The 14,402-nt window shown below is 52.4% G+C and overlaps 2 protein-coding genes across 13 annotated transcripts in view; one reads left to right on the top strand and one right to left on the bottom strand.

Annotated features, from left to right (window-relative positions):
- The window catches only part of MYRIP (myosin VIIA and Rab interacting protein), a 115,978-nt gene extending 106,382 nt beyond the window's left edge, over positions 1–9,596 (top strand). For 4 of the 6 annotated variants that reach the window (XM_064169743.1, XM_064169738.1, XM_064169739.1 and 1 more), the window contains 5 exons: positions 1,116–1,277; positions 3,739–3,843; positions 3,940–4,000; positions 4,775–4,893; positions 6,443–9,596. In XM_064169743.1, the coding sequence (XP_064025813.1) occupies positions 1,116–1,277; positions 3,739–3,843; positions 3,940–4,000; positions 4,775–4,893; positions 6,443–6,475 (480 nt within the window). In that variant the 3' untranslated portion in view covers positions 6,476–9,596. The remainder of the gene's footprint in view (positions 1–1,115; positions 1,278–3,738; positions 3,844–3,939; positions 4,001–4,774; positions 4,894–6,442) is intronic. The other 2 variants (XM_064169741.1, XM_064169740.1) reach the window with 2 other exon arrangements.
- Positions 9,597–10,439: 843 nt separating this feature from the next.
- Positions 10,440–14,402, bottom strand: part of LOC135189407 (prolactin-releasing peptide-like) — a 79,719-nt gene continuing 75,756 nt past the window's right edge. For all 7 annotated transcript variants that reach the window (XM_064169746.1, XM_064169745.1, XM_064169744.1 and 4 more), the window contains 2 exons: positions 12,512–12,680; positions 10,440–11,355 (listed from right to left, as the gene is read on the bottom strand). In XM_064169746.1, the coding sequence (XP_064025816.1) occupies positions 11,183–11,355; positions 12,512–12,680 (342 nt within the window). In that variant the 3' untranslated portion in view covers positions 10,440–11,182. The remainder of the gene's footprint in view (positions 11,356–12,511; positions 12,681–14,402) is intronic.

The following is a 14,402-nucleotide window of genomic DNA, read 5'->3' as shown; positions in this document are numbered from 1 at the left end:
CTTCTCCAGCCTTAGAAGATTTTTAGGCAGAATCTCTTCCTGGGGCATCACAGCAGTCTCCACCACAGAAATGCACTTCTTCACCAGCCCCAGGCTGGGGTAAGTGGGAGATGAACCATGGCAGTATCAGCCAGCCCTGGCACTGCACCTGCCCTACTCCAGAGCCTGCCCACCAGTGCCACAGCTCCCCAGTTCTCCTCCCCACACCTTTTCTGAGCCCAAATCTCCCAGCCCTACTCTGCTTCAGAGGTTCCCAAACTACATCTTAGTCTTCCCAGACATCTGATGAGGTCCCCTGGTAGACCTGGGGGTTTTGTTACACAATTGAACGGCACAGGCAGAAAATGCAAGACTGCAGCTTTTGGGTTGGGTGTTTCTGGTGCTGAATCTGGAACAAATCAAGTGTTGGAATAGCATTGTGGCAACTATGGAACTGAGAGTGCAGCCACCTCGTGCCTTCCTTCTCCTTCTGGATGCTTGTGTGCAGATGGTTCCTTCCCTTCTCTCTGTGGGTGTGTTCAGATTCTCCTCTCCTCTCTCTCTGTGGATGTTTGTGTTCAGATGATTCCCTCCCTTCTCTCTTTGGATGTGTTCAGATGGATCCTTCTCCTCTCTTTGGATATGTTGTGTTCAGATTCTTCCCTCCCTTCTCTTTGTGAATGTTTGTGTTCAGATGATTCCTTCTCTTCTCTTCTCTTTTTGGATGTGTTCAAATGATTCCCTCCCTTGTCTTTGTGGATGTGTTCGGATAGTTCCTTCCCCTCTCTTTGGATGTGTTCAGATTCTTTCCTCCCTTCTCTTTTTGGATGTGTTCAGATAGTTCCTTCTCTCGGTGAGTGTGTTCAGATTCTTCTCTCCTCTCTCTGGATGTTTGTGTTCAGATGATTCCCTCCCTTCTCTCTTTGGATATGTTCAGATGGTTCCTTCCCCTCTCTTTGGAGGTGTTCAGATTCTTCCCTCCCTTCTCTTTGTGGATGTGCCCAGGTGATTCCCTGATGAGTTTCCTCTGCCAGGTAAGTCTCCCCGCAGCGTGTTAGCAAGGAGGGAAGCTGAGAGGTGGCGTGGCAGTGCAGTGTGCTAAGCCAGCCGTGCCTGAGCGCTGTCCCTGCCCGCAGGTGTACCTGACAGCCAGCACAGTGTACGGGCTGGAGGGGCAGCTCAGCAGCCTGGAGGACGCCGCACGGCAGATCAGCAGCGTGACCGCGGAGTCTGAGCTGGCTGACCTGGAGGACCAGGTGGCCACAGCTGCTGCCCAAGTGCATCACGCCGAGCTTCAGGTGAGGACAGAGCTCCTCCCCAGCTGCAGCTGTCACCCTGCCTTGCCCAGCACTTCCCTGCTGTCTGCAGTGGGCAAGGAGCCAGGGGTGCTGACTGCATCACCTGAGCGGAGCCTCCTTGAGTGGCACAGCTCAGCCCAGGCAGATGCCCTCTACTTGTTTGCTTCTTCCCTATGAGTTGTTTCTCGCCAGTGCTGTCCTGGGGTGCATTAAGAAGAGTGTGGCCAGCATGGCTGAGGGACATTCTGGTACTCTGCCCTAGTAAGGCCTCACTGTGTCCAGTTCTGGGCTCCCCAGTTCAAGAGGAATGAGGAGTGACTGCAGAGAGTCCAGGGTGGGGTGACACGGGAGCCTTTCTCCTAGGAGCAAAGCCTGAAGGAGCTGTTTAGCCTGCAGCAGAGAAGACTAAGAGGGAATCTCCTTAGTGCTTATCAGTAACTAAAGGGTGGGGGCAGACTCTTCTCAGCTGTGCCCAGTGAGAGGACAAGAGGCAGCCAGCATGAGATAGGGCACAGGAGGACGGTGAGGAAAAGCATCTTTCCTTCAAAGGTGGCAGAGCACTGGAGCAGGCTGTGCAGAGAGGTTGTGGAGTCTCCTCTGGAGAGATTCAAAACCCACCTGGGCACAGTCCTGGGCAACCTGTGTAGGTGAAGCTGCTCTTGCAGGGGGTAGATGATCTTTGGAGATCCCTTCCACACCCTGCCGTTGTGTGGCTCTGTGTGACCCACACAGCCTGTTCCTGGAGCTGAGAGTGCCACAGCCTGGCACTGCAGTTGTCATGCTGAGCTCGGTCCTGGCTGCCTGGCAGCTCTTGTGGTGTCACAGGGTGGCTGTGGTCAGGCCACCAGCAGAGCCTGGGTCAGTTTATGTGCTCAGCAGATTGCAGAGCGCTCCCCAGAAGGAGCCACAGGCAGGACTGTTCTAGCAGAGGCCAAGGGCAGCCAGACTCAGAGCATAGCTCTTGCCAGCTCTGCCTGGGGGTTCAGCTGCTCAGCAGCCCACAGCTCAGCCAGAAGGCAATTGCTGCTGTGGGCTGGCATCTCTCTAGCAGGCTCCAGAAAGTCTGGGGCCTGCAGAGCACCTGGGGGTCTGGTGCTAAAAGCTGAAGGAGGCAACGCTGCCAGAGCTCAAGGGGCTGAGGCTGCCAGCAGCTTTCTCAGTTCACCAACCAGGCTGTGCCAGGCAGGGCACTCAGGCCTGGCTGTGCCAGGCTTTACTGCAGCTTCCTGGTTATTCTGCTCAGCACCAGCATGCAGCCTTGCAGTACTTCAAGGGGGGCTATAAGAAGGATGGGGACAGCCTTTAGCAGGGCCTGTTGTGACAGGACAAGGGCTGATGGTATTATACTAAAAGATGAAGACTTGGACTAGATAGAAGGACACAGATTTTCTCCAGTGTCAGTGGTGAAACTCTGGCCCAGGTTGCCCAGAGAGTTGGTGGATGCCCCATGCCTGGAAACATTCTAGGTCAGGGTGGATGGGGCTCTGAGCAGCCTGATCTGGAAGGGGGTTGTTGGTCTAGATGACCTTTAAAGGTCCCTTCCAACCCAAACCATCCTATGAGATGCTCAATTTAGGACTGAACAAAGAGAGCCTGAGGTGCCTCTGCTGTCAGAAGTACGTTGCTGCACCACTGGTGAGTGGCCATCGTTGGGGGGTTGGCTTCAGCCACTGTTTCACAGCAAATAGGTTACTGGGGGCAAGAGGGGAGCAGAAACCACCTCAGCTGTGCCAGCAGGACAACAGAGACCAGGGGAAGGTCTTCTGCTGGGTGAATGGCTTCATGTTTCCTGGTGAATCACAAGCCAGGTTGTATGTCTGACTTCTCTGACAGCTCCTTCCCTTCTGGCAGTGCCTGCTTTCAGCAGCCTCAGCACCAGCCTGCCCTCCCCTAGATGTTTGCCTTCCTGGCCTTGTGCTTTTCCTCTCACTCGGGTTCCCATCAGGTGTTTTCCTGTGGCCTGCAGCTGCATCTCTGTGCTTGAGATGCACACACACTGAAACAGCTAAGCTCAGCTGTTCAGAGGCTGTGATGGAGGCTGTACTTTGCCTGTGCATGACACTGATTCTGAACTGGGACCTGTGTCCCACGAGGTCCTTTGTAGCCTGTGAAAAACACAGCTTGAATGAACCTGGGATCCTGCAGCTAAAGGTGGCACCGGCAGCTGGCAGATGTAGGTTTTCTCTCCCCCTTGCTTTTACCTCACAAGGAGTGAAATGCTTCTTCCTTGGAGCCACAAGGTAGGTGGGGTTGTTCTTTTGCTCCCTTTTTCTAACCTCAAGACTAAAGAGCAGAGCAGAGCATCAGAGGTGCCGCAGGAGCTAGGCAGCTGTGTGTGGGTTCGTGTTAAAGAGGATTTGCCTGGGGGGGAGGATACCTTTCAGCAGTGGCATCTACAGTAATTCTGAAACTTCTTTTCCCCCCTCCCCATCTGTCTGTCTCTCTTTTATTTTCTTTGAAGATTTCAGATATTGAGAGCAGAATATCAGCTCTCACTGTTGCAGGCTTGAATGTGGCTCCATGTGTCCGCCTGACAAGGAAACGGGATCAAAAGCAAAGCAACCAGGTGCCAGAACATTCTGTGCTATTCAAGAATGCATTGGGGAGACCTTGCCTCGTCTTCCTCTGGTGGAGTGGAGTAATGCATGTGTGTTGTTTGCAGATGCACACCATAGACACATCGAGACAGCAGAGGAGAAAGCTTCCAGCTCCCCCCGTCAAAGGTATGTTGAAGGACAGCTCCCCCAGGCTCAGCATCACCTGCAGCTTAGCAAAGGAGGAGCAGGACGGGCTCAGGAAACAAAGCAAGCCCACTTGTGTCCAGCCTCCTCCTTTCCCACCTGTTGCTACCACTGCTCACCTCGGTGGGAGTTGGAGAGTGGCAAATCAGGAGGAGCAGAAGCCGAGGGGTGGTGCCGAGTACCTGCCCTGCAGCAGGGCTGCTGCTGCCGCTCTGTGTGCCAGGGCATAGTTTGTGAGGCCCGAGCAGGTGCCACAAGCCCAGTGCCACCCTCCACACGCCACCCCTGCTTTCTTAAAGCCTGTGTCTGCCACTTTCAGTCATAGAATTGGTTTGCTTGGAAGAGACCTTTAAGGTGATGAAGTCCAGCCTTGAACCCAGCACTGCCAGGTGCAGCTGATGTGGCTCAGCAGCGTTCGAGCGTGGCTGTGAATTTGCTTTACGAACCAAAGTGGTTTGGTTCCTTTTTGCCTTCATGTTTCTTTCTTTTGTAACCCTGCAGTGCATTGTCTCTTGATGGTTCTTCCCCTTGCATTGCTCCTTTTGGCTCTTGGGTAATTCCACTGCTCATTGTGTTCTCAGACTTTAACAAGCCAGGAGTGTCACAGCCTGCTCATGGTAACTCAAGTTAAATCCAGCTTTCCTCATATGTCTTAGGGGAAATTTTATCTGCCCAGCAGCTGTGACTTTTCAGGAGTGCTGTTGCACTGCTTTCAGTCTGTGATGTGGGAAATCTCCTGCTTTGTGTCTTTCTCAGGTGAGAAAATAGAGGAGTCTCCAGTGACCACTGTCAGGACGTTCAACAGGAACTTCATGCTTCAAGGATCCCTAACACAAAGAACTAAAGAGAGGAAAAGCACTGCCAAGGACTTACTGGTAAACTCAGGGCAGGAGTTTTCCAAACTTCTGTCACCAGCAGCAAACAGCAAGGGAGTGGTGTCCATGGGCAGCTCTAGTTCAGCATCCTCACAAAACTTCTCCCAGTCATTTCAGAGCATCACAGAATCAAGGCATGTTGGAAGAGACCTCCAAGCTCAGCCAGCCCAACCTAGCACCCAGCCCTGGCCAAGCAACCAGACCATGGCACTAAGTGCCCCAGCCAGGCTTGGCTTCAACACCTCCAGGCATGGCAACTCCACCACCTCCCTGGGCAGCCCATTCCAATGCCAATCACTCTCTCTGACAACAACTTCTTCCTAACAGCCAGCCTAGACCTGCCCTGGCACAACTTGAGGCTGTGTCCTCTTGTTCTGTTGCTGGGTGCCTGGCAGCAGAGCCCAACCCCACCTGGCTACAGCCTCCCTGCAGGCAGCTGCAGACAGCAATGAGCTCTGCCCTGAGCCTCCTCTGCTGCAGGCTGCACCCCCCCAGCTCCCTCAGCCTCTCCTCACAGGGCTGTGCTCCAGGCCCCTCCCCAGCTTTATTGCCCTTCTCTGGACACCTTCCAGCACCTCCACATCTCTCTGCAGTGGAGGAGCCCAGAACTGGACACAGCACTCAAGGGGTGGCCTGAGCAGTGCTGAGCACAGGGGCACAAGAACCTCCCTTGTCCTGCTGCCCACACTGCTCCTGAGCCAGCCCAGGTTGCCATTGGCTCTGCTGCCCACCTGGGCACTGCTGCCTCATCTTCAGCTCCTCTCTACCAGCACCCCCAGCTCCCTCTCTGCCTGGCTGCTCTCAGCCACTCTGGCCCCAGCCTGTAGCACTGCTTGGGGTTGTTGTGGCCAAAGTGTAGAACCCTGCACTTGGCCTTGTTCAGTCTCATCCCATTGGCCTCTGCCCACCCATCCAGCCTGGCCAGGTCCCTCTGCAGGGCTCTCCTACTCTCCAGCAGCTCCACAGCTACTCCTAGCTTGGTGTCACCTGTAACCTTACTGATGCTGGACTCCTCTGGTCCAGATCATAAGTAAAGATACTGAACAGGACTGGGCAGGGATTTAAGAAAATAGAGGCCACTGAGGCACCTCTGAACAAAGCTGAGCAGGGTCCTTGAGTGTCAGCCTGGCTGCCAGGGCTCCAGAAATATGCTACTCTTATTTAGAAGTAAATACATACCCAATCTCTTGGGCCCCTGCAGTGAGACTTGTGGCCCAGACCTCCCCAGAACCAGCTGCATGCTGTAACTTAGCAGGCAAGAGTCATCTTGAACCTCCCTAACGTTCCCAGGTCACTGAGGTGGAATTGAAGAGGTAGGAAGGCCCCAAGTGGGCTGTGCAGGGCTTGAGCAAATAGGCTTCACTGGACAGCTGTCAGCTGTTTCCTCTGCAGCAGATGTATAGAGTGGGGCGAAAGCTGCCTGGGCAAAGCAGTCTGCCACCAGGTAGGTGGAAAAGAGGTGGGGAGGACCTGGCTCCCTAGAAGGCTCAGCAAGCTGCCTTTGGCTTTTCACTTGTGGTTCTTTCCTTCCTGTCCCTTTCTGTTCTAGGAGCCTGCTCTGGGATCTGCTGTGATGTACTAAACTCACCACCTCCCTACTGCCAATAACACACTGCCTAAGGCTGCACACGAGAGTGCCTTTACTTAACAGCCATTGTGTATGTCCAGCTGAAAATGGACCCTCCCCAACCCACAATGCCTCGGTCATAGGGCTTCATTTGGATACCTCACTGAGAAAGCTGTCCAAGTCTTCAGCATTGTGGTCTGCTAAAGGAAACTCTGCCTTAAAAGTTCTCACCAGACTCTAGAAAGGATGCTGAGTTTCAAAAGCAAGGCTCCACATTTTAAGATGCACTTTTTCTCCCTACTGATTGTACTCAAGTTTGTCGTCTGTAGACTGCAGGATGTTTTTGTAACTCCCTCACTCATTGCTCTAGGCCAATATTTCCCACAGAGAGCACACAGCAGATCCATGCTCCATGTCTGCTGGCCTCCTGCTGCTCCTGCAGCATCCCTCTTGGTGAGCAATAAGAACAACTCTGTGCTGCGTGGTGGGGATGGAGAGCCAGTGTGCCCAGCTCTGCTGCCAGGGAGGCAGTTTGGGCAGGGTCTGTCAGGGGTGAGATGTGCTAGGACTTCTCTGCTCCCTGGGGGCATGGTTGGCAGTTGATGTTCTAGCTCCAGAGCTGGGCACTTTGCTCTTGGCAGCAGGGGGCAGCAGGGGTGTTGTGCTGAACCACGAGCGGGTGGCAGCAGATGTGGACCAGGAGTCTGCTGGGTTACAGTCCTGGTGTCTGGAAACGTCTGATCACTGTTGTGAAACCAACACCTTTGTTTGTCTTGTTCTTCTTGGTAGCATTGTCCACTTGGTGGTGTCCAGAATAAATTCTGACCAGATCCTTAGGACTGGAAGAAGTCAAAAGCTTTGCAGCTAAGGTCTCTGCTAACTGGCTGGTGGCTGTGGCTCGGCTACAGCCGGTAAGAGAATCCTTCCTGCTGTTCTTGGCCTTCAGCCCAGACACAGCTCTTCCTTTACTAGTCTGTAGCCAGTGCAGAGTGGCTGGGGCCTGCCACTGGTGCCATGTGCACCCTACCCCCACTGCACCACTCTGAGATGGACTGTGAGTAGTAACATTTCTTCTTTCCTCCCTTGAGACCCTTGAAAGTGAGCCATGAGCCCAGGAGGGACGATGCTGCTTGCAGGATGTCCCTCACCCTTTGTGGGGAGAACCTTGCCAGTCTGTGGTACCTTTTGCTCTGAAGAATGGAGAGGAGGTGGTGAGTGCAGAGCTGGCCCCCAGAGGTTGTTGTGAAGCATCCTGTGAGGGAAAGCCTGGGCTGGCAAGTTCCCTCTCAGCATTAAGGAGAGAAGAGCAGTGGGCACCAGGGAAAGAGGAGAGCTGCTCCGTTCCCTGGGCTCCCAGTGAGCCATGCAGCAGGAGGGCAGTTCCCTGGCACACCTGCCCATGGCAAGTCTGTGGCTGGGCAAATAGGAGCAAAGCTGGGCAAATTCCCTGGCTAGGCTGCAGTTAGCAGGGCAGGTGGGGAGGGTGAGGAATGGCTGGAAGGGAGGGTTGGGAAAACAGAGCCCCACACATCTGCCATCAAGCTTGGCAGCACTCTGATGTCCAGCTGCATGTAAGGAACCCTTGGAACAAACACAACCACCTTCCCCCCACTGGTGTCACTCTGTCCCTGCAGGGAGTTTGTCTGCCCAAGGTCCCACCCAGCCTGCCCATGCCGGGTACAACGATGCCTTCTTTCCCCCTCACACAGCACCAGGTCTCTGAAGCTGCTTTGCACAGCTCATGGGGGCAGAACGTGGCCCACTCTGTTTAGCACATAAATACCTGTATAAAATGACTCCATTTGATTTATATATGCAATCCAGGGCAGGAGGTTAAACAGAGTAGGGTGCCTAGGATGTTGTTAGCCTCCCTCCTCCTCCTCCCCCCCCCGACTGTTCTCCTGTATGTATCCAGCACATTCCCAGGGTCTGGTTTCTGCAGTATGCCTGTTATGAAATGTCATCAGCCGTGGCTGGTCTGCATCTTTGTCAAATAATAACCAATATTGTGTATGTGATATCACTGCAGCAATGACTCACTCTGCTAGGACAGCTCTGTGGCTTTTCTTCTCTCTAGTGTGATTTAAACAAGCCCACTAAACCTTGGGGCTAGGTCGTTTTTCCTTAAGAGGCATGAAAAGCAACTCTTGTCGTGTTACCATGTTCAAATACTCAGTCTGCTCTGACAGAAAGCTAAATAAAAACGTGTTCTGTGTGGGCATTGCTAAAACAAACTGAACAACAACAAAAAGAGAAAAAAAAAGAAAAGAAAAAAAAAAGAGAAAAAAAAGGAAAAAAAAAGAAAAAAGGAAAAATATGAAAAGAGAAAAAAGAGAGAAAAGAAAAAGGAAAAAATAAAAGAAAAAGGGGAAAAAAGTAAAGAAAAAAGAGGGGACAAGAAAAAAGAGGGAAAAAATTTAAAAAGAGAAAAGAAGAAAAATAAAAAAGAGAAAAGAGAAAAAAGAAAAAAATAGGAAAAAAATGAAAAAAAGGAAAAAAAGAGAAAAAAGACAAAAAGAAAAAAGACAAAAAATAGAAAAAAGAAAAGAAAGAAAAAGAAAAAAGAAAAATAAAGGAGGGAAAAATAGAAAAAAAAAAGAGGAGAAAATGGAAAAATATAAAAAGGGAGAAAAAAACAGAAAAAAAAGAGAAACGATAAAAAAATAGAAAAAGAGAAGAAAGAAAAAATGAAAAGAGAGGAAAAAGAAAAAAGGAAAAGAGGAAAAAAAAAACAAAAATGAAAAGAAAAGAAAGAGGAAAAAAGCAGAAAGAAAACCAAGGCAAAGGCCAATCCTACCTGCTCTGAAGCGTTTGACTTTTTACAGCTGTCTGTGCCAAACCTGTGCAAAGATACAATTTACTGTTACCAAAAGCAGTGGCAAAAGCAATCCTAAAGGCATCTCTCTGTTCCAGCACACCAAGAATGATTTTGTCATGAAGTGATTTGGGTCTTTAGTGTTTACTATTTCTCTTTAGAATGACTTTTGCTAATGGGAGCTGTTTTGCTTGTGTCAGAGGAAGCCTGGATGCTGTGTCTGATGAAGCCTGAGTGCATTTGAAGCTTGCCTTGTCGTTGTTCTCTGCATACCATCAGCTGTTGTCGAGATGCTAACCAAGTAAAAGCCATTGATGGGAAGTTTGCCTTCTCCAAGACTTGCTTCATAAAGAGAACCCAAAAGCTCTTCTCTCTGCCTTGGACTGATGTGCACCAGGGCTGGGGAGTGCACAGAACAGGCTGCCAGGGCTCCCTGGCTCCCCCTGGACTCCCTCACTTAGCTGAGGGAAGGACATGCCCAGGGCACTTGGGTCGGAGCTTTGCCAGCAGGGCTGTGAAGGGAACAGCTGTTAGCAACATCCAGTGGTCAGGCCTCTCCAAACAAGGGGCAGCCTTGGCAGTGCTGTGTTAACAGAACCACAGGACTGTTTGGGTTGGAAAAGACCTCTGAGCTCCTGGAGTTCCCACATCAGCTAACAGCACCGTGGCCATCAAACTGTGTCCCCGCATTTGTTGGGTACCTCCAGCGATGGGGACTCCTCCCACGACAACAGAAGGTAATGAAAGAGTCAGCACACAGCAGACAGCTCCAGCAGTCTGGCCTCAGTGATGATCTCAAAGGTCTTTCCCAATCTGCACAGCTCCCTGGGTCTGTTGGGTGGAAAACCATGTCAGATGGAGATCCTTGAGCAGAAGTTGTGCAGCTCTCACTGGGATGGCTCCATAAACTGAGCGACAGCCCTGCTGACACTTGGGCTCAGCAGATGTGTTGCTGAGGCCAGTAAAAGTCCATTCCTTGCCGACAGACTTTTGCAGAAGGTTGGACTGGATGACCTCTGGAGGTCCCTTCTGTGATTCTCTGCAGTGATGAGTGCAACCACTCCTAAATTTCAGTAGCAGTTCTAACATGGTTAATTGCCATGGCAAGCAGGAGAACCGAGCCACCAGCCCAGGCTCATGGATGTGGGCTGGTGATGGCTCCTGATCCTCACAGAGGAACTCTGGCTTGAGCAGGTACTTAGGAAGCTGCAACCCTCTCAAGGCAACCAGCTGGCTTGGGCCCTTCATCCTTGCAGTGCACAACTAGATGCAGCAGACACAAAACTACTCTGAAGAGTTTAATTAACCAATCTAGAATGTTCTTTTTCCTTCAGCAGTGAGCAATGGCTTCTCTTTGCTAGCAGCTCCTTCCTGGTCATTCACACATCTCCCCAGCAGTGCATGAAGAGTCTTGAAGGGCAAGGGAGTAGCTCAGGGCTGCGTTCCTGTCAGTGGATGTCAACCAGCTGTAAACAAACTACTACCCAGGGAGTGCCAGCATCCCGTGCCAGCAGCAGGTACAGCAACAGCCAGAGCCTTTGTGCTTTCTTCCAACCACTGCTTTTTATTTTGGCACACCAACAGCCACTGGCTTTGCCACGTGGCAGGAAGGCTTCATGGCACACTTCACGCTGTGGAGGTTAAATCCCAGCACAAAAGCTGCATGGGGTTGGGGCGAACTTAGTGTTAGAGTGCAGCAGCCTCAGGAGGCTGGTGAGGATGTAAGCTATGGTGGCACTGGGTGCTGGTGTCCATGCAGTGTCTTAGCTGCACGTGTTTCTGCATGGAGGAGCTGGCATGAGGAGCAGAAAGAAGAGCAGTGTGCGGTGGCTGGGCCAAAGCAGAGCTGGAGCTCTGAGGTGTGACTCAAAGAAGCGAGGCTGAGGCACCAGCTCGGGGAGCAGAGGTCACCAGTCTTCTGTGTCCGACACTTGCTGCTGCCATAAAGCATTCAGGGTGAAATCCAGGTGTCTGCTCCTGGGCCTCAGGCTGCCACGGCTGCTGCTCAGCTGCCTCTTGCCAAAGCGGCCGATGGGGCGGACGCCTCGGCCCACGTACCAGAAGGGATCGATCTCAGGACCTGCAATTCAGAGCAGGCAGTGAAGCGCCCAGCCCTGTGCTTACAGCCAGCACTCCCCCAGCGCCTCCAGGGTGTCAGGCAGCTCACTTCTAGGCCAGGGGAAAAACAACATACAGAGGAGGGGAAGGGCTGCAGCCAGCTACACAACTTCCTGGCGCCTCGAGGGCTGCTTTCCATGTGTAGAGCCCAAAAGAAGGGGATTCATTTTCATCCATCTGGGCTGCATCCTGCAGTTCTAACAGGAGCTCGTTCAGGAGGGTGCCGCAGGCTTTAGAGCTGATCTGCACCCTGGAAAAGGTTGCAATGCAGCTTACAGGCAGCAAGGCCATAGCAGCTCCCTCTGCTGCCACTTGTAGACTGTCTTCTCTTAGCTGTAGTCCAGAAGGTTCTACTGTCCAGCATCCCTTCCTGCAGTGTGCACCAGGTACACCATCTCTACACTGGAACCTAAACATAAAGCTAATTTCTGTTAACTTAGGAAGGTCCTTTCCTGGACTTTCCTTCTTTTAAAGCACCTGAAGTACCCTTACACATGACTGACTTTTCTAGCCCAGTCTAGTTTCAGAGGTGTGAAGAGGGAGACCAAGGAATAGCAACAGGGTAAACCTACAAAGCACTGGAGATGATTTCACCCCAAAGATGTGCCAAAGCAGCAGAAGCCTGGAGGGCTGTGAGGACAGGAATACATTTCAGTTTAAGAAGTGCATTACACATCAGCCAAGCTGTAGCAAAGTCTCAGGCAAGGCAGCAGGATTTCTTCCTGTGTGTTTTGATGCATGCACAGAGTAAAAAAATCCACTCTGACTGTAAATGTCCCCTGGGAGCTTTCTCCAGGCTGAACACCCCCAGCTCCCTCAGCCTGTCCTCACAGCAGAGGTGCTCCAGCCCTTGGATCATCTTCGTGGCATCAGAAATGATGCTGTTCACTGTTGGCTAGCCAAGGGCCAGCAGGAGGACACCAGGTTCTCTATGTGCACTTACAAGGGGCAATGGAAGTACAGAGCCCCACACCACCACCACCTCAGCACAGAGCCAGCCACCTGCATTGGCTGCTGACCTTGCCTGACAGCCCAGCCCTGACCCCTCAGTGCAGCAGGTACCATGAAGTCACCACGCTGGAGCCTGTCACATCACCTCACCTGAGGCTGGTACTTACTTCTGTTGTCGATTTGGTGTTTAAATGGCCTGCTCTGTCCTGAAGCAAAGCTGAGCAGTACCAGGAGTGCCAGGATGGAGACAGTGACCAGCTTTAAGTGCTTGGGTGACCACGGGGCACATGGTGTCCACCAGACTGGATGCCACATGATGGAGCAGTGGTGGGAAAGCTGTAAGAAGGAAGGTGGATATGGGGAAACATGAGTTAAAGCTCCGGGGGAAGGAAGGTGGCAGCGTTGCTGCCGTGCTCCTGCCCATCAGAGCTGCTTCGCGACACGGCTGTGCGAAGCACTGACACTGGATACATCTATTGAGGTAAGCCTTGCACCTGGAGGGGTTTTCTCACCAGCAGGGAGAGGCTTCACAGGAGCTGAGCTGGCTCCTGACTTTCTCTGGGGCTTTGCATGTGGCCACATGCACTGACTGCCAAAGGCTGTTTCAGCCACTGCCACCATCATCCTTTCCTCGCCTGTAAACTACATCTCACACTGGCAGTTTGCACACTCTTAGTTTTCAAACTAAATGCATTTCAGTGTGAAAGGGAATATCCTCCTGTGTCCACAGCCAGCTCCCAGGAGCATGACAGCCAGTTATGGTTTCCACTGGTAGGTGGCCTCACCTGTTAGTTGCAGCCCCTGCCCTGCAGCCAGCTGCGGGGTGAGCCCATCAGGCTCCTGGTCCCCATGGCACTTGGGATGTGCTCATTGACAAAAGCTGCCCTGAAGTGCCAGCAGCTCTCACAGAGACACTGCCTGCAGACCTCACCAGCTGAGGCTCCTGGAAGCTGTGGCTCTGAGTTTTGGGGCTGGTAGCAGTGCAGCTTCCCCCCAAGAGCTTACAGCTAAGGTGGGTTTGGTTCTGAAGCCTCCAAGCCGCTGCTCTGCTTCATTACTTTGTCTTGGGGCCTTTGCTGCTGTTTGTTAGGGGGGTGCTGAGTTGCCAGCCCTCTGCATGGAAGCAGCTGCACAGTGTGCATGAGGAAAGGCACCTCCTAGTTCATTGCCTGCTCAAGCACTTGTGCTTGCTCAGGAACTTTGGATCTCCCTTTGGTGAGACTGGGTCTGTGGCAGTGCTCATCTGCCAGGTGCTCACTGGAGCTGTCTGAGGTGAAGTGGCAGCCCTGGCTGCTTGTTGGCAGCTGCTGGCACAGTGTGCTGCTGGGAGGTGCAGACAATGATTTGCACAAACACAAAGATGTCACTGAGCTTGCTGCAGGATGTCCCTGCTCACTGCGTGGAGGCTGGACTAGGTGACCTTTAAAGGTGCCTCCCAAGCATTCCGTGGTTCTGTGCTGCACCGACATGCAAAGGGCTGAGAAGCCCCCCTGGGCAAGGGCTCTGTGGGGCAGAGGTGCTGGCCCCAGGCTCAGGGTGCCACAGGTCTGGCACTTTGTACGAGCTTCCCTCAGCACCTCTCCCAGGTCGGCCTGCGGGGGCCCTCTTTGCTCAAGCATCACTTCCAGGCAGGGAATCCTCTGCGCTTTGCCCACACAGAGGCTTCTCCTCCTGTGGGTGTTTGTGGGGGTTTTTTCCCTGTTGCCACCAGAGTCTTTGTCTGCTTTCAGTAGAGGCAGAGCCAGAATGAACATTTTCTGATGTACACTGCACAGGCAGCAGACAAAAAAAAACAGGTGGAGAATCTGGTTGTGCCCTCCACAAGAAGTGCCAGCCAAAAAGCTCCTTAACCTCTGGGAGTCAGTGAAAGGCTGCTGGGTTTCCCTCCACACTGACAGTCAGCAGGCAGCTTAGAGAGAAGTCCTTTCAACCCATGAGGTGAACAGAACTATGAATTGGCTCCTCCTAACTTGTCTCATGACAATCAGAACTGAAAGTCCTTAGCATGTAAAGTCACAAGGGATGGATTCTGCCTGCAGTTTCAGCTGGTGCCCCACG

Source organism: Pogoniulus pusillus, chromosome 32 (genome assembly GCF_015220805.1).
Source record: "Pogoniulus pusillus isolate bPogPus1 chromosome 32, bPogPus1.pri, whole genome shotgun sequence".
NCBI classification, from domain to species: Eukaryota; Metazoa; Chordata; class Aves; order Piciformes; family Lybiidae; genus Pogoniulus; species Pogoniulus pusillus.
Note: the sequence above shows the minus strand (reverse complement) of the source record. Positions and strands in the feature narration are given on the sequence as shown.